The sequence below is a fragment of the Hydra vulgaris genome, chromosome 09, assembly GCF_038396675.1.
Source record: "Hydra vulgaris chromosome 09, alternate assembly HydraT2T_AEP".
In the NCBI taxonomy this organism is placed as follows: domain Eukaryota; kingdom Metazoa; phylum Cnidaria; class Hydrozoa; order Anthoathecata; family Hydridae; genus Hydra; species Hydra vulgaris.
In genome coordinates, this window is record NC_088928.1 from 20,480,212 (window position 1) to 20,507,726 (window position 27,515).

The window sequence follows — 27,515 nt, forward strand, 5'->3', positions numbered from 1 at the left end:
AAATGGAGTCTAAAACTAACTATATATATGATATTATGAAAAAAAATATTATGGTAAAAAAAAAAAAAGTTGCAAAAAAATTAAAAACGAAAACAAAATTTTGATTTGAAAACCAATATTATTTAAATAAAGACTAATAATTTTACATCAGTATTTATTTACATATTTAACCAATATTACAACAAATTAATTTTAATTCAAGCCGCTTTAGTGGCTTCATAAGTGCAACATAGTAGTATAGTCTTATGAATTATGCAATCTTTTAACAAAAGTAAAAAATCGACAAATAATTCTTTAATTATAATTTTCTTTTAATGCTTTGGACGCTTAGAAGATTTGTCATGGTCTCTAAAATATAAAAATATCATCTGTTAATAATTTTATAACCACACATAACTCATGAAATTACACATCGAAATTACACAGTTTCAGTTTTAGGGTTTATCATTCCAAAAGGTAATAAAATACAACACAAAACTTAATTTATTTCAAAAAACTGTACAAAGTTGTAGAAAAACTTTAAAATTTCTTTTTTTAATAAGTAATTATGAAATTGACATTGTAACATTTTGTACATTTATATAAACTATTTATTTTATAATAAATTATTTTATAAAATTATATAAATTTGTTATTTATTTAACTTGTTTTAATGCCTTAAAAAAATAAATAACTTACTTATCAGATTTATCTGTTCGTTTTCCACCACGTTTAGCATCTTGCAAAAATTTATCAAGTTGAAATGGATCTTCTTCTTCTTTTTCAAACTGAACTGGACCATCTCGTACTTGATTTCGATCTGACCCAGCAAATTCTTTGTCAGCAGTAAATCTACAAAATAAACAAAATAAATTTAGAAACTTAAAAACTCATAATCATAAATATATATTATATATAAACCATTATTTACTAAATATTTATTTTTATACTATAATAAATTTATATCATATAAAAGCTAAATATAATTTGGTATTATAACATGGCTGTTTCAATCAATATAAAAGCAAGCCTGATGTCACAAGTTTATCAAAAAAAAAAAATATTTTCACATTAAAAGTATAAAAATTTACTAACATTAACATAATAGTATTTTTTTTCAAAAAAGGTTTTCATCTTCAAATAAAAAAAAAATAAAAGATCTATCTTTCCTTGTTAAATAAATATTCACATTTGACGGAATAAAAATAAAAGTTGTAAAAATATTGCTAAAAATTTGGGATCACTTTTCTGTTTTTTGCAATTTTTACAGAAAACCTGTCTTAGGCCAACTAAGATTTGATAACATAGCTACATGGTTGATGGTTGAAATTTGGAACACTTGTTAATGAATGTCTGTCCTATCTAGATTTCTGCAGACTTTGATAATTTATTTACTAAAAGTTAGTTTTTAATGCATTTATATTTTTGTTTTTATTCGTTTTAAATAAAAAACATAATATTTTTGAAAAGTCTGTAGAATTAATAATACTTCAACCTTATATGAATATGAAAATCAAAAAATTATTTTCTGTACCTCTAGCTATGATATCAGATATGTTTTCAAACTAGGCAAATTTAGAAAAAATTTATCTAGTTTTGTGCGTAAATTTTTGTTTTCATTTTAAAACAATCATGTGACCTAAAATACTTTACAAGTAAAATAATGCGATTTGCTTTACTGACTTAAATAATGCCTGTTTCAGTTAATAATTAGGTTTAGGTAAAATTCTTTTTATTAATAGTAGTTGTAAAATTCAAAGACCCCTAACAACATCTTTAGAAAGATGTAACTACATCTGGTAAATTTTCTCTATGTCCAATAACATCTGGAAGAATTCTCTTCAGATGTAGTTACATCTGAAAAATTTCTATATGTAACTACATCTGGTTAAAAAAATGCATTATTAGTTCATATTTTTTTCCAGATGTAATTACATCTGAAAAAACCCTATATGTAACTACATCTGGTTAAAACAATGTATTTTTAGTTAATTCATCTTAAAAATAACTTCATCTTTTTCAACTAATTACACTTTGATAATTTAAAAGATGTAACTACATCTGTAGAACCCACAGATGTAGTTGCACAGATGTTATTACATTTTGATAATTTAAAAGATGTAACTATGTAAAATTATGTAACTATGTAAAATGATTACACTTAGATAATTTATATACCAAATAAATCAAAATTTACAAAACTTATCATTTGTACCTATCGTCCCCCTTGTGACGCTTGTGATATGATATACTAGGGGGACAAGAAATGATAATGTTCTTATGTGAATAATTAAATTAAAATTAGAGTAAAAATATATTAGGCTTTAGTGTAAAAATATGTAAAAAAATAAATCTCAACACTACATCACCAAGTTTGCTGAAGCTTAGCACATATGTTTAGATACATAAGCTAGGAAAGACTTTAAACTTTTTTCATAAAATTCTTATCCATTTAAGATTTACAAAAACTTGAAGTTTGTTTGATTTGGACTTAAAAATAAGGAGGGATATAATTGTAATAGTATTAACCATATTTTACCAATTAAAAAAATAAGAACACTACCTTACTACCTTAAAGAAATTTATGCAATAAAAATGTATTAAAAATGTTGTAAAAAATGTTTTATAATTGGGTTAAAAAGATTCTTATAATCATCAAATATTTTTTATAATACATATTTTTATGTAAGAAACTTTATCTAAACATACTTAATATAATTAATAGTAATATAAAAATCTACATAAAATAATTCTTAAGCTTAAAGTTTCCAATAGTTGTAAAAATGTGGTTAATAGCAATGTTTTATAATGGAAACATTTTGTGGTTAATAGCAATGTTTTATAATGGAAACATTTTGTGGTTAATAGCAATGTTTTATAATGGAAACATTTTGTGGTTAATAGCAATGTTTTATAATGGAAACATTTTGTGGTTAATAGCAATGTTTTATAATGGAAACATTTTCTTGCTTTAGTTGCACAACTTAATGTCACTTGTACAACACAATTTATGTTGTAAAACAAAAGTTGCAAAAATAAAATAAAATCAACCTTGGCATTAATTGTTGTAAAACAAAAACACACAACTTTTGTACAACATTTCTACAATTATTGGAAACCAAGTTTAAGGAGAGAGAAGTATAGGAACATTTTTAAAACCTTTTAATAATTTTAGTTCTAATTTTACTTTAACTTTATTAAAATAGGATTATCAGATGAATTTTTGTGAAGTTATTACATTATTAACAAAGAAATTTAAAGCAGAAGCAGGATAATCATGATCAGTTTTAATTTTTTAAGTTTTTGAAACTTTCTCTCAAATTATCGTCGTCAAATTATTATTCTTTTTTTAGCTAAACTTTTTTTTTTAATTTTCTCGCAATTGTCAAGTTTAGCTTATTTTTTTTGAGGTACTTTGAAATAATCTCAAAACATCTATAAAGCAGTGGTTAGGCTGTCAAAAAAAATTATGTGTGGTCTGGATTAGAGTCCAATTCTTAACCAAGTCTGCATAATGATCCTAGTCTGATGAAATATTTTTATTATTAATATTTTAAAATTAGTTAATTATTTGGTTTCACTCAGCCTTTTTCTCTCCATCTGCATTAGTATTAGCATCACATTTTTATGTACTGATTGCATATTTGTCACTACTGATTCCCAAATATTTATGGATCTATCTCTTAAAAAATACTTAATTACCGCAAAAATTATTAAAAAAAAAAAGATTATAATTGGTAGCATGTTATTTCAAAAACCTTTTGAATCACCCTAAAGAAAAAGCTCTAAAGGAAATAAAAACATATCTATGTAACAGATGACATAAAAAAAAGTGAAACTTTGATATTTTCTAATGTCTACAAAGCAAACAAAACAATAATAAAAAATTATCTGTTAGTAGGATTCAAACCCTCATCCAATGCCAATATAATAGTCGTGTCTCATAAATGTCACATATAATCAACTTAAGCGCTACATCAAGCGGTATAGGAAAAACTATTAGTTTTAAACTATTAATTGAAACACTTTTAAATTAATGAATTTTGATCTATTAATTGAGACGCTTCTAAATCAAAAAAAATATTAATTTTATGCTTTTATTTTCTCAGCTTTACCCTTTATTTTTTTTATCATTTGTTAAATTTTTTTTCTTTTTTCAGTTTATGGTTTATATAATTTTAATTTTCTCTTTAAATTAGTTTGGTTTTTTCAGTGCATTTTTTAAAGCACACAAATTATCAATAAATGTAAAAAAAAAATGCCAAGTTGTCAAAAAAAAAAATTGCATACATGATCATATAAGGCATGTGACTGCACGCATCTCTTGAGAAAGTATGATACATATACAAGTTATTAAAACTAATTTATTTTTGAAAACGTTGCAAGCAACCATTATTAATTTAAAGGATAGGGTTAAAGAGAAAGGAAACAATAAACTGAATATTTAAAAAGTTGTAGGTTTTATAAGTCAGGAAAACATGAAGATGGGTGAGAGTTTTTAGATTTTGTTGATGTGTGAGGAAATAAACTAGATGAAAATTATTGCATGTAGGAACAAATACAATAAAAGGATGTGACTTTGCTGAATGATAAGCCAAGCAAGAATGAGTTTTGGTTGATTGAACTAAAGATGATAGCTCGCTTGAGCAGCAACCATGATAATATTTGTAAAAAAAAATAAGAGACTTACAACAATGGGATAGTGGCTCAGACATGGCAGATAAAGCAGGTCCAACTACATTTACAATGAGCTTTTGGACCTCGTCGTAAAGTAAGAGGGTTACTAACCATCAATATAGGAATGTTAACAACATTGCAATAGTTGTTTGCAGTAAATAACTGAGTTTTGTAGGAGCTAAAATCCACAAGCCACTGCAAGCCCCAGGTGTTACAAAAGAAAGATCAGATTAAAGATTGACTGCTTGTTCTAAGTGATCAAAAAATGAAGACTTATCAAGATAAGAGTATAATTATCAAGACAAGAGTATAAAGTTGAGCTGTCAGCAAATATTGTTATTGAACAAATGATACAGGAGCAAGTATAAAAGTTTATGGTTAAAGTTTACCTAAAGTTTCTCGAAATGAAGAAGAGTTTTTTAAAGGCCTTTAAAAATGACTTTATTAATGAGGTTAAAAAGACCCTATTCATAGGATAGCTGGAGAGGTCTGAGTATTTTTTAGAGTTTTTAAATATTGGAACCACTTATTAATAGTTTAGCAAGGATTGAAGAGAGCTCTGCAGAACACTTGTAAGACTATGATGGATATGTTGTCTGGACCACAAGCTGTAGGAAATTAAAAATGAGAACTTACTTTAGCATTGAAAGCTGGAAAGCATTTAGATGTCTAACAATTAGTTGATCTGTTTAGCTAGAAAGCCAGGAAAAGTATGGTAATTACATTCAAGAATCTAATTAGAGCAAAAGTTCTTTTCAAATAACTCTGCCTTATTCTGGTAAGAGGTAATATGACCAGACCCATGTAATGTTAGACTTACTTCAGTTAATGACACTCTTAAGGATTAAAGTCTCTAGATCCTAACATGAGATAAGGTACAAGATTTTGTAAACATTTGTTCTTAATAGAAATTTTCTTGTAAAAAAGACAGAAAAAAAAACAATTACGGTTTATTATAGAGAAGGAATAAAAACTTCCATACCTACTTGGATCTAGGAGGTTAGATAATTGTTGCATTTATGCATACATAATATTGATATATATATAAATATATTTATGCATATAAACATATTTGTTTCCTGTTTATTTAGATGCTAGCATTCAATATCTTTACACATTTGTATAAACTTTAGTATTTATATGGAGTAGTATTTGCCAAAAGAAAAGATGATGATCAGATTGGTGTGTGTTATGATTTTAATAAGACAAGAAAAGGAGCCATAATCTTAGAATGATCATGTTGATTATGATGATGTTTATATATAAATATACAAGCATACATATATAAAATACGACATGAATTTCAAATTAAAAAAATATACTTCAAGATGTATCAATGTTTATGCAGCCCTAGTCACAAACCTGACACAAGCTATTTTTTATCAAACCCAGCCCAGGACTTGATCAAATTTTAAGCCTGGTCACTTATTACTTCCTTCAGGTATATTTATATTTACAAATTTTTAAAAAAGAAATGAAAAGCTAAAGAAAATGAAAGTAAAGTAATGAAATGAACAAAATGCTATCAAATCAAATTTAAATAGTTAAAATAATAAGTACCGCTTAGAGCTTTTAATTAAACTATCGATGTCATCTCCATATAGATCTTTATCAATATTTTTTGAAGGTCTATATATTGATGAAACAGCATCTGTTTTTCGCCACGGTTGATCATATACATTATAACTATCATCTTCACCAAATCCACTGTCCATTCCCTACGAAAGTATGACAAAAGAGAATATTTTTTTGTAATAATTTATGTAAAGTTACATAACTATATGCTTTTTTTCTTAAGAATTGCAAGTGTAAATAATTGTAATGTAAAGGAATCGTAATTGTAAGTAATTGTAAGAATAGTTAAATTAATATAAGTAATAAAAGATTAATAAATAAATTAAAAATAATAAAAAATTGTAAAAAATAAACTTAGTAAAACAAAGACCCTATTTGATCTTTTTTGATTACTTGATTTTATAAAAAAAAGTTAAGAAAAAAAAAATTGAACTTAATATTTGATTAGATTCCTAGTTTTCAGTTTCTAAACATGGTGGGATATTAATAATAGAAAAATACCATTGAAAAACATTACTACTAATAGAGCAACAAATTGATGGTTCATAACGCTATTCAAAGTTTTTGTTGTTGCAAAAGACGCAACAACCAAACAGAAATACAATATTAAAATAATTATTAAGTTCTATTTAAAGGGTATCAAAAAAAGCTTTATGAAAAAAAGAACTTTTACATTCTATTAAGATAAAAAAAAAGTATTTCATTAAGAAAAAAAATGATAATAAAATAAATGAGAAGGTTTGATTTAATTATCTTCCCCTTTTTTTCTGAAGTTTTTTTCTTTATTTCACAAATTAAAAATTTATGATTTTTAAATACAAGCATATATAAACAGTAATGAAAAAAAATTTGCAGTAACTCTAAATACAACAAAAGAGTCATTAAATTTTAGCTAAAATTATGGTTAAAATAATGGTTCATTAAATTTATGCTAAAATTATGGTTAAAATAATGGTTCATTAAATTTACTCTAAAATTAATATCTACTTTAAGTTTTTATTTGATTACTTTTTTAAAATTATTTATTTTATTTATTTTGCTGGTTAAAATAACATTTTTAACTATGCAAAAGGCAGTAAGGCAGTGAATGCTGTTATTTTGCAGCAATAAGGTTTGCATATTTTTTCATGTCAATTTCTAAAAGTAAATAAAAGTAGAAAAAATTGAGAAATGTACATAATTAAATACAATAAATAAAACAAACCTCGTTAGTATTGAATAGTCTTTGATCATACATAGCTTCTTGAGATACACCAGTATTTGGTAGTCCCAGTGCAATCTTTTCACTGATGTCTCTATCTTTGTCTCGAATATTTTTCGATCTAGAAAAAATTAGAAAGCTTAACGAATATCTTTTTATCAAGACTTAAAAGTAAGCATATAAGAATATAATAATAATAGTATTTTTCCATTCTGAGACATTGTTGCATGCTTATACATTTCATTCGAACAAGGCATTACATTGTTGCATGCATACTTTTTATTTTGTAATCAATTTTTTGTTTTATAAGTTTTTGCTTGGTGATATATTTGTTGATATACTTTTTTCTTAGTTTGTTTTTTACCTTGTAAATATACAATTTACAGAGGGTGATTATTAAAATAATAATAATATTTATAAATATAAATAAATAATATTTATAATATTTATAAATAATAATATTTATAAATCTCTAATATAATAGTTTAAGTAAAATGTTAACTTTTTTTCTGCTCCTGCTTTCGATATTCTTTTGTCTCGTTCTCGTTCTCTTTGTCTATCTTTCCGCACAGCATCTCGTTCAGCTTCATCAGAATTTTTTGATGCTTAAAAGATATTTATATGCAATATTATATCATTAATAAGATGGTATTATATTATATATTATTTTATATTATAATAATAACATATAAACATGTATTAGTAACAATGTGTGATATTGTGAAAAAGAAAATTTAATTTTTTTTTTTTAATAAATTTTTTTTAAAGAATTTTTGTGGGAAAAAATTCAAACCTGTATGTAAACCAGATCGTTCCTGCCTTGCTTTCTCTGCAAGTTCCCTTAATTTAGTTTCCTTTTTCATTTGTTCTTGTTGAGCTAGTTTCCTTTCAAGATTTGCTCTTGTTTCTACAGCCTCTCTAGCCTTTCTGTCAGCAATATATAATGATTCAGCCAGTTTGGCAAATTTATCATTAATAGTGGGATCTTGAAGTCCTCTACCATCTGCAGCTAATCTTTTGTCCAAAGGAATTGTGTAACCCTAAAAAAGTTCATTTTATGTTAACAGAAAACATAAAATAAATTCTAAAAACAATGACATTGATAAAAATTTAATAAAAAAATGTTTTAACATAATAATTTTTTAATTTTGTATTTATTTAATTTAAAATAATATAAAGTATTTTGATTAAAATAATTTCATAAAAAAAAACAATACTCAGTCAGCACAAAATTTCATTATAATTATTTTTTTTAAAATTAATAAAACTTTTATGCTTTCGCTTTTATTTTAATTGTTTTGTTGTTTAAATAAATTAAAAACTATTTAAATAAATTAAAACCTTTGTTTTTGCCATTTTTACTATGAATTAAATTTAAAGGATTTGATTTAAAAGGTTTGCTTTTCTGCTGGTTTTTCGTAAAGTTTTTTTTTTAAATGTTTTAAAAAGTTAATTAAAATATTTGCGTTTTTTTTAAATTATTTTATTTAGATTTTAAATAAAACGTTCTTTATTTCTTTTTTTTTGTTTTTATTTCTTATTTCATACGGGTTGCCCACAAATTAAACAATGCATTTTTTGACAACTTTTTACCTCCTCACCTCACTTGTCACAACATCATAATTCTTTAGTAAAACATTCCATATGAGTCGTAACAAAACCACTAACCCCTCACCCCCTCCCTCCCTGATGTAATTTACGGACAACCCCTTAAGATAATGAATAAAGTACATATTTGGAATTTAATTAAAAAGCTCATTTTGCCGTTTTTATTTTGATTATTTTATTAATAATTTGAATGAAACAATTTCCGCTGTTGTTTAGTAATAATTTATTTTAAAATTAGTTAAAACATTTGTTTTTTTGTTTTATTTTAATTATTTTATTTACAGTTTAAACAAAGTGTTTGTTTTGTCCTTTTTTATTTATATTGTTTCATTTGGAATTTCAATAAAACTTTGTTTTTTGGAGGTTTTTTTAATCATTTTATTATGAATTTAAATAAAACTTTATATATTCTGCTTTTATTCTAATTATTTTGTTTAGAATTTAAATAAAACCTTTGTTTTGCTGTTTTTAGATTATTTGAAATAGCAAATAAAAATAAGTTTTAAAATTCTGAGGTTGGCAAAAATTACCGACCTCAGACACTGTCAGGTCGGCAGTTAGGTCGGCATTCTGAATGCTGGCCCAAAATTCTAGGGCTGTGTGTGTGTTATAGTGGTTCTAAAAACAACGTTTTTTGAAAATGACTGCTGGCACCCCCTGAATATGTTGTATATAATAAAAAAAATGCTGGATTTGAAATATTTTTGAATAAAAAATATAACTAATATTATTAAAAAAAGTTTTTTTTTAATATTATTAAAAAAAAAGTTTTTCAAAAAAAAAGGGTATCAAATGAAGTATCAAATGAAGCGAAATTATATAAAAATTTCAAAAATATTAATCATTTTAAAACTATATTTTTATTTTAGATTTTAGTGAACAGAAAATTACATTTTTTAACTAAAAACGAAAAACAGGGAACTTAACAAAACTTTTTGATCATAATTCTTTTACTGATGGGACCTATTTAATGTTCGAGGGTTGGTAGCAATCCCTTAAATTATTTTTTATTCAAAAATATTTGAAATCCATTAATTTTTATTATATACAACTAGGGTTGCCAGATGTCCCGATTTTACGAAGGAGAATTCTGCGCCAAATATGTAAAAATGTTTTTTTTACTTAGTTCTCCTTCATAAAACCGGGACATCTGGCAACCCTAATACAACATATTCAGGGGGTGCCAGCAGTCATTTAAAAAAAGTTGCTTTTAGAACCACCCTAGTGTGTGTGTGTGCATCTATATATATATATATATATATATATATATATATATATATATATATATATATATATATTATATATATATATATATATATATATATATATATCTTTTTTTTATAATGTATGAGTAATAAAATTAAAAAAACTTATATACTTTAGGATTTTTCCAGTTTGATATACATGGAGGAATTTTCCACTCTTGTTGTTCTTTCACACTTGTTTTTCTAGTTGGAGAGTGCATAACTGGAGCAGGAGGAGATGGTGGACCTCTAGGAATTTTTGTATTTGTTTTGAAACGTGGAGGTTCCATTGGATCTTTCTGCTGTTCAACCATTCGTATTACACGTTGTTTTGCACCAGAGTTAAACATCACACCTCCATGAGATGGGGTATATCTAATGAAAAAATAAATTGAAAAATTTAAATCAATTTGAAAAATTTTTGCTTGTGCAATCATAGAGTTTCACAAGCAAGAGGTATAAGTTTGAACTCTGTACATCTTTTGTAGTATCAGACTTTTTTTTCTTTTTGGTATATTTTGTATAATAACTCTTAGACACTATACAAAATAGCTCAAGTCATATATAGTATAAAATATAAATATGTATATAGCATCTCCCAAAGCCACAGGGTTCAATATGATCAAGAAAACTATAAAATTTGAATAAAATTTGAATATATTATGTTTATATTTATATCTGCATAAAAATTATAGCAAAGTTTACATGTGTATTATGTGTATATTTCAAGACTTACACAAATAAATAATTCAGTATTTACTGGTTAACACTATAACACTTTATTTCTTAAAATTTAACAAAACTACAAAACAAAATAACTAAAAAAAGAATACAAAAATGATACACAATTGTTAACAAATATATAAGAAACAATTTTAGGAAAATATTACCTATTGAACTAGAAAAGCTTTTACTATATAACATTCTTTTTGTTTTAAAGATGACAAACTGACAATTAATGCCTGAATGATAATAAATACATACCTGATATATTGAGCTGGAGCAGTTTTCTGTGCAACTTGTGTTGGTTGAGCAGCTGCTATTTTCGAATTAACCTCTAGCTCTAATGCTTGCCTTGTTTTTTCAGCAATCTGAAATTATTCAAACGAGTACAAATATTTAAATATAAATTTGCTATTCATACTATAAAAAGAAGTCTATAAAAAAAACAATATATATATATAAAATAAAAAAGTGTTTTATAATTAGAAACATTTAAACCTTTTATTATTAATTTTTAATTACATATTAACTACATTTTACTTTTAATTGGATTTTAACTTTTAATTAATAAAATTCAAAAAATTTTTCAATGGGATTTTAATAAAAACAAAAAAAAAACCTCTTGCATCTTTTCTTCATCAGGTCGAGCAAGTTCAGGATCATCATCTGCTTTGACTTGCTTTTCAACAAGATCTTCAAACCTGGAATGTATTATTTTATTTTTTGGTTGAGATTGACGTAATAAGCTGTCAAATTTGATTTTTCCTTCGGCATCCATTATAACTGGAAGAGCATTCGATGTTTCTCTCCATTCTCTTCCCATTCCAAGAGGGAACTGTGCAACCATTATTTCTGGATATGCTCCACCATCCCCGAAATCCTATTTTTTTGTAAAATAAAAAATAAACTACTGTAGTTAAAAAAAAAAAATATTGTAACTTATTTTTGCATTAGGCATTAATTTACTTTTGCTTGGGCAAGTAAGGCTATTAATTTAAAAAAGGTGTTTTTATAGAGATAAATACTGCCAAATATTGCACATACTTGAAAAACAAATAGAATCATCTTGGGAAATAGGTCAGGTTGGTAAAAACAAGTAAAATATTATTTTTTAAGATTGAGATTCACATTGAAGTAAATATATAAAATTAACTCTATTTGAAGTTCTACTTCTACTTTTTCAATATTAAAAAAGAGTTAAACAACTAAATAATGAGACAAATAAATATTCTTTCATTTTCAATTTTCCTTTTTCTGTTTGAACTTGATTTTTTTTTAATATTTAGATTTTAGTGATTATAAAAACAACATTTTTGAAATAATTTACTAAAAAAAAAATGAAATAATGCATGTTTGGGTCTAATCTAATAAAATAATAAACATGTTGATGTCTGCCTTAAAGTCTGCATAATGCTTGCATTAAGTTAGTAAAATTTACTGAGGTGTTAAAATTTGACCATATAACATTTACTACTTACATAAGTGATTCCAAGTTTTTTTCTTACATTACTTGTTTCACCTTCACCTAAAATTTAAACCCTTGTTGACATTTATATATAAAAAGCTAGAATTTCTTATTTTTTCTGTGAGACCTCTTATTTTATTATGAAACATCCTAATTATAAACTATTCAAATAAAACGCGTTTTTTTATTGAAGCTTTAACTTGCATAATATTCTGGAACTTATTTTCTTTTTTAGCAAAGTCAAAATTTTACTCCACATTCAGCATAGTCATTTACAACACATAAAACTAGAAATCACATTGCTTAACTATGTTTTGTAAACTCTACTGAATGTGGTTTCAAATGTTACAGAGTGTAACAGGTCCATGAAAAAATATCAAGCTCCATCAAATAAAAAGTCAGGCTAAATCAAAGCACATAAGGAAAAGTTAAACACAATAAAATTTATACATACATACATACATACATACATACATACATACATACATACATACATACATACATACATACATACATACATACATACATACATACACACATACATACATACAAATGAATGTGCCTCAAAACAAAAGTTGAAAATTAAATTTTAGAATGTTAAAAATATTAAACTAATATTGATTATAAATTTATTTATAATCATACCTCTTGTCTTCGTGGTACCCAACCAGCACGGTGACCATATGGTGGAGGGCCATAGGAGGCCAGCGACATCTATAACAAATAAATTAAAAATCTATTTAGTTAAATGTTATTATTTCATCTTGAATTTATGTTAATATTATTTTAAAAAAATCACATTCCATGATTGAATAAAAAAACACTTAACGCAATCACATAGCAGAATTTTTGACATCATAAAATTATTTTTACTTGCTTTTCATATTTATTAACTTTCATGAACTACATCATTTTACTAAATTACCGTAAAACCAACTTAATTGAATAATCAACTCGAAACAACAAAGAAATGTTATTATGTAATATTTACTTAGATTACTATTTATTAAATTAATAAAATTTGTTTATTTTTGTGACATTTGACACAACCACGTTTTGCCTATAAATAAATGGATAAAAAAGATTTTGTTTTATATCTTAAATTTTTATTTTAGAAAATCAGCAATATTTTTAAAATAACATAAATATTGTTTTTAGCATAACATAAATATTGTAGCGTGACATTAAATTGCTCTTTGTGTACGTAAAATGTTATATGCCCGATGCTTTATCACATTGTGATAATGTGATAAAGCATAATTATTCAATTAAGGCTTGAATTCGTGTAAAACAAACAAGACTTATGAACGGCAATTTATTTCTATGGTCTACCAGTTTACACTAGCAAAATAGCCAGAGCATAATTAGTCCGAATTTGTTATTTGTTATATAAAGAAATACTTATTTCAAACTAAATATTTAGACAATAATAAACTCGAACAAAAAAAAAGATCAAAAATATATTCATTTTTAATCTTTTATTTTTATTGAATTTGACTCCTTAAACTTTCTTTTATAATAAAATAATAATTGATTCAAAAACTAGCTTAAAAAAATTATATTTAGGGGGTTGATCAACCCTTTCAACATTAGAGTTGTCCCAAATGGTCCTTTTTTTGTAAAATATCATTTTTTTATATTAATAGTTTTGTATTAATAGTAGTATTGATGAGCTGTGACTGACTTAAAAAAAAATAGAGAAAGAATTGAATCTACTGAGACAGCATTGTTAACTCTTGTCAAGCTTTGATTATCCTACAGCCATGTAGATCAAGTTTATTAAGAAAACATTAAATGTTTTTGCTGTGACTATATCACAACTTTTCAAAAAGGAGCAACTCTGTTGTATAAAAAATAATTTATTATTTCACAGTCGTATCTGCAGTTATTCCCTATGTTAGATTGAAATGCTTTTTACTCAAATATATATATATATATATATATATATATATATATATATATATATATATATATATATATATATATATATATATATATATATATATATATATATATATATATATATATATATATATATATGCAGATTGGTAAGGAGTTTTTATTAATGTTTTTGTTTTGTTTGAATTTTGATATTTTAATAGTAGCCTCATTTTTACAATTATAGTGTTTTTTTATTTTTTTTATTTATTGTATTATTATTGATTTTGAGATACAGATGAATCAGTTTAAAGTTTTAAACAAAATTAAAAAAACAATAAAATACAAAAATAAGTTACTTGTTGTTAGTCTAGTTTATCAATATAGAGCAAACTTAGAACTTAAAGCATCTTGCTTACAAAGCGAACGCTCTACCACTACATCTCTAAGGTATAATGATGGGTTAAAAAAAAGTACGTATATAGAAAAATATAGTATATATATATATATATATAAATATATATATATATATATATATATATATATATATATATATATATATATATATATATATATATATATATATATATATATATTATTAACATCTTCACTTCCAACAAAGCTTCCTGCAAGAAACCACTATTAGAGTTGGAAGTTACTGGAAGAGAAAAGATGAAATTTATACAGCAAGATACAATTAATTTACTTGAATTAAATCACCTCTTGTTTTTCTTGTATAAAAATCTGTGATATTAAGACATTTCAATCTATCATCATAATTCAAACTCCACAACAAAGAAATAATTCTGGATGTATGTTTTACTTTTCGTGGAGTTTTAATTTCACCTTTAATGTAAGAAGCCGTGAAACTTGTGCCAAACTGCACAAATTTATTTAAAACAGAATTAAAAATTTCAAATTTTTTTATAAATTTATTATCTAATAAGTTTTTGTTTAATTTCATAGTGTTTCATTTTAATAGATTTTTTTCTTTCTTGGTGTTTTATAAATTACAAAATTTCAATGTAAAATCAATATAAAAAATTTGTATTACACAATTATTCATTTTCACGGTTTCAGACTTACAGCCCTAAGCATTTTCATTATGAAATTTAGAAATTTTAACAAATCAACAAATGTGCAAACCTTTAGTATAAAAATAACAGGAAAAAAAACCACCAAGTTTGCCAACATTTTTTTCAAATGGCAATCTGATTTGCTTAAAAATTTGAAAAACGAAAGCAGCACTTACCATTTTATTATAAATTATAATTTCACCATAAAAAAAGTTGAAAAAAAATTGCCAATCGTTTACACTGTCAGGTCAGCATATAGGTCAGCATTGCCAGATACTGACCCTAATTCAGAGGGCTGGACCATGCTAAAACAATCTCATAATAAAATATTTAAGATTTGGTATTATGTATCATTGGCTCATCTTCTTTCTTACAAATTTTTTAATAACATCCAGAGCTTTTATAACATATAAAGCTCTTATAATATACAGAGCTAAAAAAATTATTTATGTACTAATTAGTCTGCAATATAAAAAACTAACAAATAATTTAAAATTTGTAGTGCAATTTATTTTGCTTTAACACTTTTTTAAACAATGTTTATATTTCTCTAGAATAGTTTACCATGATTAGTCCCAGTGACAGCTATTTATACTCTAAGCAAGGTTTCAGTGGATTGCTACCATTTATTTCAGCGGATTGCTACCACTTAATCTTACATTTATATTTATGAGGTTTCATTCTTGTTTTATTAATATGGTTTTATTTTAGACAGTTTTAGATATTAAAAAAAAGCTGTTTAAATGTTGGTTAGAATGTCATTAAAAATATTTTTTGGCTAAGCAAAAAAAAAATGAGCTTATAACATATTAAATAAGTCATTATAAATAACATTATAACAGTTAAATAAGATAACAGTTAAATAAGATTTGGCACAAAAATGAAACCTTATCACTGCTCACTGATTAACACGCAAGATTCTTTTTTTTTAATTATTGGAGCATTGTTATATCTTATATCATTTATGTTATGATATAAGAATTATGAGTCTTTTTCCGAGGAATAAATCCTACCACCAAAAGAAAACTAATCAAAATTAATTTTTATACAGATACATATTTTTATGTTACCAAAATCTAATTTTTATGACATTACCAAAGTAAAGAAAAAGGTTAAAAAATAGCTGAAGTCACAAAAAGTTTATTTATAGCCACAAAATCTTGGAATATTAAGGAATAAAAAGAAGCCTATTTTATGCTATAAACAAATTAAAAGACAAAACCTAACTAAAACAGCAACTTTTGGCTTGACTGAAATCTAGGTCATTACTAAATTACATAAATTATTCAAAATTTATTGTTGATGAAAAGATCTAATTCATATTAAACAATTCACTCCTAAGAAAGCAAAATATTAGCTGAATATTCTTGCTTGGCTTGCTATTTTACCAAAAGGTAAAATTCAAATTTAAACCAAGTGGAAAAAGTATCAACTGTACTTCAGTATGTGTATAAATCAAGCAGTTGATTCTATTCATTTAGGAACATAGTGAAAAGGGAAGGGAACATAGGAAAAGTAATATTAAATATTTATTTTGGTCTAATTTGGCTTTACCAGTCACAGATTGACTAGAAGCACAAAAGATACCACTGGTACCAAAAGACATGAATTCAGAAAACATGCCAGAAGCTAATCTTATTGAGGATTTTATGGCAATTGCTAAACAAGAAGAGTATATGGATGGCTGGAATACTAATACTATTTACCAACTAGAAACCATGGCCAGTTATAACCTGAAAAAAATGCAGAGTTGAATGAACTCCCTTACAGAGTTAAATGAACTCCCTTTTTTTTCTTTTCTATTTTAATTGGTGAAAGCTTGTAATTTTTAAATAAAGTTTTTGGAATAAATTTTTTTTGAAATTAAGATATATATAAATATATATATATATATAAATATATATATATATATATATATATATATATATATATATATATATATATATATATATATATATATATATATATATAAACAATTGTACTGATTTAACTTTAAGATACCTTATTGGCTTTTGGATATGATAGATATAAATGAAATTAGACAGTTGTAAGCTTTAATTGGGTTTTACTCTCCTAAATCACAACAATTCTTTTCTTTATCATAACATTTGCTGAATAAAACAAAAAACTTATACAAACATTTTTTTATGTTTTTGTAATTATAAATAATGTTATCAAGAATTAAAGCAATTGTTTAATTGAGGTAATATGAATAATAGAAATCATTTAAATAATTTCTAATTTCAAATATTAACAATTTATATAGATTTAACATTTTTAGTAGTAGTTTCAATTTTTTTTTATAATCAAAAAATGTTTTCATTAAAATACATGTTGATTACAACATGTATTTTAATAAAAATATATGCAATCATTTTTTAAATTATATATTGATTGCTCCTAACTTCATAACTGTGTAGAGCATTGTTACTGTGATACATACAAATGTTGAAATTCACCGAAAATCAAGGTTTTATAAAATTTGTTTTTAAATATTCCCTTTTTTCTAGGTTCTTTATTCTGTTATGATCAAAAACTTTGGCTGACAACTACCAGATTAACAGAAGCATATCTGAGTTTAAATAAAAACTTTGACTGACAACTATCAGAATAACAGAAGTATATCTGAGTTTAAATAAAAACTTCGGCTGACAACTATCAGAATAACAGAAGTATATCTGAGTTTAAATAAAATGATTATGATAATCTGAAAAATTGACGAATTTTAAAACACAAAATTAACAAACTTTTTAAAATATGTCACCTGATTACCACCATAATAAGCAGCTTCTAACTCATCATCATTGTCATCATGAAGTGTCATTAGTTGAACAGGGGCAGGAAGTAATCTGAAAACAAAAATAAGAAACTATTTTAGTAATTACAAAGATAATTATTTTTATACATAATTTTACTGTGTATTGAAAATCTAAATTATTTTTAAAATTTTTTGTTTTTAAAATTCAATTCGATCATACAATGTTAGTTTTGAGTGAAAAATTTTAGTTACTAATTTTTATTATTTATTTTTAACTAACTTTTGATATTTATTTCATTTATTACCAAATGTACCTTTAAGTAAAATCAAATATTAATAAATATTAAACAAAATAACTTCTTACAACTAATGATTTACTTTTATAACTCATATATTTATTATTTTATATTATTTGGACAACTTTATATCAAAGATTGCATAAAACTGCATTTATATGTATATATGCAGGCTTTGGCAGAAATGCCGGGCGATTGCACGCGACAACTCTTTTTTAAAAAAAGAGCTAAGAAGTTTTAATGGTTTTTAAAAAGCTATTCAAACTTTTAGTTATATATTATTAACTAAAAACTTTTCAAAAACAAAATTTTAAATTTAACAAACTATTTATTCTATTTTACTTAATTAACTTATTCAACTAAGCAAATTATTTATTTCAAACACAAAAGAAATTTTTGATATACAATATTTTTACAGTTACATTTTTAATTTAGCATGTAAAGTGACATAATCAAAGCAAAAATAATAGATACATGTAGTAAAGATTTTATTTAATAACTTGAATTAAATTCTTTTTTCAAACATTTAAAAAATTTGTTTGTTTAAATTTGAATTAGGTAACACAAAAGCAATTTTAAAAGTATTGAACTCATTCATTCAAGTTTTAATTTACAAAAGCCTTTTCTCATAATTACTTGCTTTCTTATTTGGAGCTATTTCTTGTCTTGTATATGACCGGGGTTTAAAATTGGCTGGGGCTGGGATCAGATTTGATAAAAAATAGCTAGGGCAAGAGATGGGTTTGGGAAAAGGGCTGCATAGACTGATAAATCCTAAGGTATATTACTTTTATTCAACATTCATGTTATGTTTTATATACATATTTATGTACCATGATCATCATCATCAACATTGTCGTCATCATCATCATCATCATTATCATCATCATCATCATCATCATCATCATCATCATCATCATCATCATCATCATCATCATCATCATCATCATCATCATCATATCATCATCATCATCATTATCAACAACAATAACAACATCACTGTCATCATTATCAACAATAACAACATCACTGTCATCATCATCAAGCTTTAGCCTTTCCTTTTATGCTGTTTCTTTAATATAAACAATCTCAAGCATCTTCTTTCCTTAACTAAAGGTCATTCCTACAATATGTAATGCACTATCTCTAAGTTTTCTTATTTGTAACTCTACCATTTTCTCTTGAAGCTGCTACCTCTCTACATGCTGATAACCAAACCACTCTATTCTTATCTGTCAAGCGTTGTTCAATACAACATTGTTTCTTATCTGTGTCAAAGATTACGGCTCCTTTTTTTGTATTCTTAGTCATACCGCGCATTCATCTGATCATCTTCTCTTTTGGCAAACACTACATAAAAATATGTAAGGATGTGTCAATATCTAAATAAATATGCTTATATCCAATATATATGCTTATATCCAATTATATCCATATTATGCATGCATAAATGCGCCTCTTACTTAACCACCTGAATCCAAACAGGTATAAAAGCATTTAATCCTTCTTGTCAGTTTCAAGTCAAGCCTCATTCTACTTCAGATTTTTCACCTTCTTGTGCAGTTCAACTTCTTATCTTTTTTTATAAGATTATCTCTTTTGAGAAAAAATATCTTTTCATTATTGCAAATCAATGTAAAATGGTCTTTTATGATGCTTAACTCCATTATTTAAAGTTTACTAAATCTTGTATCTTATCTCAGATGTTTGGTTATAAAGACTTTTGAAAAATCTCCAACAGTGTCATTAACTAAAGTTTAACACTCCATCTAATTCATAGGTCTGATCTAATTACTTCTTCCCAGAATAATGCAGAGTTACTAGAAAAGACCTTTTTCTCTAATTTGCTATGTAATGCTAAACAAGTGGTTCTAATTTATAAAAACTCTTGAAAACACACTGACCTCTCTAACTACCCTACAATTAGTCTTCTCTCTATAATTAGTTTCTTTATTTAAAGGTTTTGAGATTATTAAACCATTTCTTTCTAACCATATAATTCAAGTCATTTTCGCCTCCACTCATCTCTATCTCCAAAAACTTTAAGGGTACCACAATGTTCTACCTTTGCTGCTGTATTGTTTCTTATTTACATTAAAAACCTTTCTGACAACCTTACATCTAAAATGGCTCTATTTGCTGACAACTCAACTTTATACTCCTATCTTGACAAAAAGTCAATACTTTTTGATTGCTTAGAACAAGCAGCCAGTCTTCAATATGATCTCTCTTCTGCAACAGCTTTGGGTCTGCAGTGGCTTGTGGACTCCAAAAAAACTTAGTTATTGATATAACAATACTGTTGACATTCCTATATCAACGAATAAGAACCTTCTCACTCTAAGACAAAAGCACATTGTAAATGTAGTTGGACCTGCTTTAATCTGGCAAGCTTGAGCCACTCTCTAATCATTATAAGGTTAAAACTTTTTCTTTTTTCTACAAATAATGTCAAACAAGCTGCTATCTCTAGTTCAATAAACTAATTCAAACTTGGCATTCAGCAAAGTTGCATTCTTTTGCTGAATTGTTCCTTTCATTTTCCTTGCACATGAACAAAACCTCAAAACTCTCACCTATTTTCATTTTTTCATTACTCGTACAACAAACAAGATTTTAAATCTTCAGCTGACCATATTCTTTTTCTTTAATCCTATACTTTGTTTTCTAGTAACTCATAACTTAATAGCGGTTGCTTGAAATCTAGTAGGAAGTGATTTACAAATTAAATCTTATAATTTAATAAGCAACCTCATGTTTAGCCAGGGGCAGAGCCCCAGTCGCTTAGTATTTCAGTGCGATTTTTAGAGCTTTTAAATTTAAAAAAAATTTTGCAAAAAAGAAGAGTAACGAATAAACTTTTATATATAAAAGAGGAAGAAATGTGAAACAAAATAATTATAAAATAATCTATCATTTTAATGAAAAAAGTAATCTAAATGTATATTAAAATAGATTTAAAATGCCTTCCTTTTAACAGTTTTTCTAAAAAAATGTTATGATGCTAGATTAAATAAATATTAGAAAAACAACAATGTGGTAGTGGTTTAGTGATAGAGCGCTTGCTTCATAAGCAAGAAGTTCCGATACCTACCCTAGTAGTACTGCACTCAACTTGTTTCTCAACATAGTGGCCTTGTTCAGTGAGGTTCATGTTTCTGAGTTACAGAGTTAAGAGATAGTTGTAACCACAATTAAATAAATTTCCTTGACTGTAGTGGCCTTAGGGAGGTGAATTAACAAAAACAAAAAAAAATATTGTTAACGATTGTTTCTCTAATGTTTTTATGATGATACAAAATATTTTAACAAAACTGTGACTAAAATGTAAGATATCAAAAAAGCCTGTGTAATGCATACCTGTGCAAGTATTTTTAGCGCAGATGGTTACGACACCTGCCTAGTCCATTTTAGACAGATTTTTTATTGCTTGTACACTCCTTTTTCCTCTTGATGAGGCTTATATTATATATACACATATATACATATATCTATATATATATATATAAATATATATATATATATTTATATATATATATATATATATATATTTATATATATATATACATATATATACATACATACATACATACATACATACATACATACATACATATATATATATATATATATATATATATATATATATATAATATATATATTTATATATATATATAAATATATATATATATATATATATATATATATATATATATATATATATATAGATATATATGCATTTATATATGTATATATATATATATATATATATATATATATATATATATATATATATATATATATATATATATATATATATATGTATATATATAGAGAGAGAAAAGCTAATTTTTCTTAAACTATTGCTGTACATTTATAAACTGATTTTTAATAGGTAGACACTGCAGTGTGTTTATACAACATAGAAGTGCTGCAGAGTGTACATAAAACATAAAGACACTGCAGAGTATACATACAAAATAGTAACACAGCAGAGTGCACATACAACAACAATTTTTGTAGTGATAGATGCGGTGAATAGTGATAGATAAGTGTACAAATATCAGCTTACAAGTTTGGTTTGACAAAGAAATTTTGTTTTGCAAGATGAATCACAAGATGCATGATTTTTCAAATGCAATTCAACATGTAATCCAAAATATTGTCTTTGATTCTAAATGTTTAACTACTCATTACCCCATGAAAATCTGTTAAAGTTAATGATTTGTTTTAAGTATTAATAGCTTAATTTCATTTTTATAATTTAAAAAACCAAACAATTGATAATGCTGATAAATTTTAAACAGAAAAACAATATTCATAAATGAAAAATGGCAAATAGTTGTTTTTTAGCTCTTTTGATACAAAGGAGTCTAAAAAACCATTATCATAAAATTGCCTAACTTTGGTCACTTAAACTTTGACAATTCATATCATAAACAAATGTTTTTTAATTTTTTTTAATGAATTATACAGATAACTAAACTGTTAATTTAAATAGTTAGAATAAAATAATAAAAATAATCGCAATAACATATCACAATAACATTGCAGTAATATTTTGAAAAATCACAAATTTAATATCAAAAATTATAAAAACTAATTTTCTAATGTTACTTTATAATAAAATTATGAAACAAATTTGTTTAATTCAATTTTTAAGAAAGTTTTTTTGATTTGACGAATTCAATAAAAAAAAAATTAATCAAAAAGCAAAAAATTATTTTTGGCATCTAAAATTTATTTAGATAACTCCTAAATTTTATCATTACTTTCAGAGTTCGCTAATTTAAAGTTTTATGTTAAGTTTTAGGTTTTTAACTATTTTTATTTTATAATATAATATTTTATAATACAAACCGTGTCATTAACAGCTGGAATAATTTAGATCAAAACATTGTAGATTCTAAAACACTTAATCAATTTAAATCAAAGTTGGACTTATTTTTAACATAAATTGGCTGTTAAAGCCTAGATTACCTAGGCTCCGTACATTGTCATTGTACATGTACACAGTACATGTACAATGACAATGTACGTACAATTTTGGAACTTTTATATGCAGGCAAATTATTTCAGCGCAGTGCAATTAAACTGATTTTTTTTTTTGTAAACTATTCACATACATTTTTCACAAGCAATGTTTCACAATATTTCTGCTAATTGTTGTTTTCTAATTGTTTTTTTGTGACTGAAGTTATAGTATTTTAAAATTTCATTGATTTTAAATAAAATAAGTTCTTGGTATCTAAAAGCAAAAATAAAGAATTTCAAATATTGTTGACTTAGTGACTCTTAATAACATTAGTGCTAAATTTAATCATTTTATTCAATATATTGCTTATTTTAGATTTTACTAGTATGCATAAATTAAAAACTCTTATTTTGCAAATGAATTATTTCATCAGATTTCAAATAAACATAATTATTTTTTTATGATTTTTATGCATAAAGTGAAACATTGGAAAAAAACGTATATAAATATTGAAATGCACATGCATTTTTGTTATTTTTTCTTGAATAACCAAAACGACATGGTGACTGGCAATTTTATGGTGTAGTATATTTAGCCTAAAGCATCACTGTAAAATATTATTTTCATCATAAATTTGATTGCATAATTTGATTTATTTTACTCTGGAAATGGAGCTGGCATCTTCGATTTATTGTTGGCCAAATATTATACTTTTTTCATAAAGAAAACTTCAAGAAATTAGTGAAAGAACTTTTGTAATTTTTATGTAACATAAGTTAAAAAATACTTGATAAAGTTATGTTTGTTCAAAAGTTTTATTAAAAATACACAAAAATAGACATGAAGACATATATTCAGGTAATATATGAGTAATAGTCACACATGGCTTTACTAAATTTACTAATGACCTAAAATGGGTTTGTCTACTTTTTCATTTTCCGCAAGCAATAAACTAATTTTCTATAAAATATCAGCTCAACAAAAAATATTGTTAAATAATATAAGTTAAATATATAGTGTCAAAATAACATGTTTATTTTTCTGAGTAGGTTACTCCTAATGGAACTTTTTAAATTTTTTTGTAATGAGTATTGAATACAATTATTACCGATTTCCAACCTAACAGTTAAAACATTTTTTTACTTGTTTTTCTGCGTATCATAAGTTAAACAGTATTTATGGTCCTAAGTTCACCATCCTTTTGTCAGACTTAAAACTTTTTCCTTTTGTCAAACTCAAAACTAACAGCTTTTATACATAATTGCTAAAAATTAGGAAAACAATTCAAATAGGATAATATTTAACAAAGTTGTTGCGCATATAAAGTTAAATGTGAAACGAAAAATGGTGTACAGCACATATGGTATGTAGTTTTCTATTAAATATTGTTTTTTTATAGGATCGATGTTGAATTAGAGTAACTGATAATCCCAGAGACACCAGAAATGATTGATTTTCAAAAGATTCTGGAGCAAATGGGCTAACAAGATTACACAAAATTACACAACAAGATTACAGATGCCTAAGACGATCCTTAGCCATTTTTCAAAATAATATCTACATATCTTTTGAAACATCAGCAGATTGGTTCTTCCTTTCACATTTCTTAAATGAATTCTAACTCCTATTTTTAGGCTATTTATAATTGCACTGACACTGCAGCATCACCTTTCTAGAAAAGTAATTGAAAATTGAGTCAACTGATTTAACTAACTTCTTAATTTAGTTTGTTTTCAAAATTATATAAACTTGAAGTGATTTTATTTACAAAGCTTTTTAGAGATTATATTGAAAATAACAAAATATAAATTGAATATAATATATTTAATTTTGAATTACTTGTTTTATAATTTATATATATATTAATATTAATTATTTTAATACATCTACCAAAGGATTAATTTTTAAATATTAAACAGTTTAATTAATTAATTAGATTAATAATAAAACAATTTTTTTTTGTTGAAATCAAAGTTGCAAGAAATAGTGATGTAAATACTCATATTGTCACAAAAGACTTTTATTATGACTGATATGTTGATAAATTAATATCCATAACAATCCACTAACAACTATTCTTAAAAATTTATAAAACATTTTTATTATTTTTTGCTAATCATAATTATTTTACTAAATCTCTGTAAATTTACTATGTAGAGCACTAAAGTTAACTTTTTTATAACTATGTGAAGAAGTAAAGTTATATCTTTTTGTCTTTTATGACACAGTTGTTAACCTTTTTTAAAATAATGCTAAACAGAAAAACACAGTTTTCAGCTGAGTTACAAGGTAAATACCCATTCTTCAAAAAAGAACAATATAAATTTTAGGTTGAGTGTCATTCTTGTAGGAATGGCACATTTGTTTCTGTAGCAAACAAAGGCAATAGAGATCCTGATGCTCATTTAGATATTTTAAACCACAAAAAATATATCAGATTTCATAAAAATATTTATATCATAATAGAATTTTTAATTCTAGTTCAATCTCAAGTATATCTTTGTGATGATGTTAATTTAGCTTTGTTTTTTTTTTTTAATTTAATTCCTTAATTTTCTGCAGAGCTAATTTTTTTATCAATGCAGTCTTTTTTTTCTTGAAAGTTTTCTTCTTTTTTTCATTTTAATGAATCTTTGTAGAATGAATAGGACATGTTTACACTTTTGATCATTGATTTTGTTATTGCAAACTCCACCAGCGTAGGGAATTCCACCATAGACTTGTCTTTGGGCTACCAAAAACCTACTTTTAACCTGTGCATTACCATATGACAATGTAAAGACAATTTTGAAAACTTCAAAGTCATTAAAATTCAAAGTCATTAAAATTCTGGCTTATAAAAGGGTTTAAGAAAACATCCAACCTACCCTTATAAACATTGTAATTTGTAAATTCTTCAATGGATGCCTTTTGCAAGATTACATAAATTTTGATGACCTTATCAGCTATTGTAGCACTAATCCATTTAGATTCATGAAAGATTGTGAGTAAATCAATCATTCTGTTTTTTCTTGAGTACAAATTAGAATATATAATTATGGGATACTTTAGTTTTCCAAATAGTTATTTTTTTAACTATAAAACTGTCAGGAAACATAGACTGTAACAGTTGTCCTATTTTCCAACATGATCTGTTACAGAAATACTGCTGTGTAACTTATAGTGCCTCAAGTATTTCAGAATGCATTACATAGATTTTAGCCATAAATAAAGAGAAAGGTACTATTGTGCTGGAAGAATGTTAAAACAGTTGACATTGGTTGAAAAAATTCGGCCACACAGAATACTAATGGCAATGATTCAGAAGCTATTAAAGTTGATATTACTAATGATACTTTTTCTATGACTTATTAGTAAATAATCAAATATTGTTGGTTTGATTTTTAAAGATATATTTTTTCCCTAACTTGAAAAAACTTTCCTAATTTTCCCCTGATTTCCAGCTGGCTGGCCACCCTGTTACTAGTTAACTGGGTAAATGCTATAATAGAAATGTTAAATAAATGTTGCAAAATCTGAGAGAAGATGGGAAAGACCAAGAGTGTGATTCATTTATGACAAACGCGTTGCTAATGTATTCATTTCTGCTTACCTTGAACAATGGAAAAGTATTTTTACTGAGTTTAAAAGTTACACATTTATTGTTTATATTAGATCATATGAAAACAAAAAAAGATTTTTTTAAATAACTGTCATTGTTAAAGTTACGGATAAAATTAGTTTTTTGGTTGAACGTAAACCGTCCTCGAATTTGAGGAGGGATAACGAGTACGAGTACTAGTTTTTTAACGTACCAATGTGTTTTTAATTTGTGCTTCAGAAAAAAGGTAACCCTACTCTATATGCTTTTCTCGAACATAACATACATATACCGAAATTATACAATATGCCGTCTGAAGAAATATAAAAAAACAAACCTGGTTAAAGACATTTTCGTATTAAAAAATTATAGTTGCTCAAATAAGCTGTAAATAATTCTTTTTTTGAATTTTCTTGTGTAGGTCGTGTTTACAAAAGGTAATGTAAATAAGGTTGAGTTTTCACTACGTATTTAACGACT

General features: G+C 25.1%; 1 protein-coding gene across 1 annotated transcript; it reads right to left on the minus strand.

The window, feature by feature from the left end:
• Positions 1-98: 98 nt before the first annotated feature.
• Positions 99-27,515, minus strand: LOC100207272 (SNW domain-containing protein 1). The gene is made up of 12 exons (XM_065805015.1): positions 27,373-27,515; positions 18,191-18,275; positions 13,118-13,186; positions 11,627-11,887; positions 11,269-11,375; positions 10,419-10,659; positions 8,226-8,472; positions 7,935-8,037; positions 7,436-7,553; positions 6,217-6,374; positions 679-831; positions 99-348 (listed from the first exon to the last, which is right to left on the minus strand). Exons 1-12 carry the CDS (start codon positions 27,384-27,386, stop codon positions 312-314), a joined length of 1,593 nt encoding a protein of 530 aa, XP_065661087.1. The 5' UTR covers positions 27,387-27,515; the 3' UTR covers positions 99-311.

What these genes read in the sequence shown, in the direction of transcription:
- LOC100207272 (XM_065805015.1), bottom strand. An exon ending in CAAACTGGAAAAATCCTAAA is followed by an intron (nt 8,473 to 10,418) that starts GTATATAAGTTT and finishes GAACTTTTTTAG; the next exon opens with GGTTACACAATTCCTTTGGA. An exon ending in AAAGCAGGAGCAGAAAAAAA is followed by an intron (nt 7,554 to 7,934) that starts GTTAACATTTTA and finishes AATTTTTTCTAG; the next exon opens with ATCGAAAAATATTCGAGACA.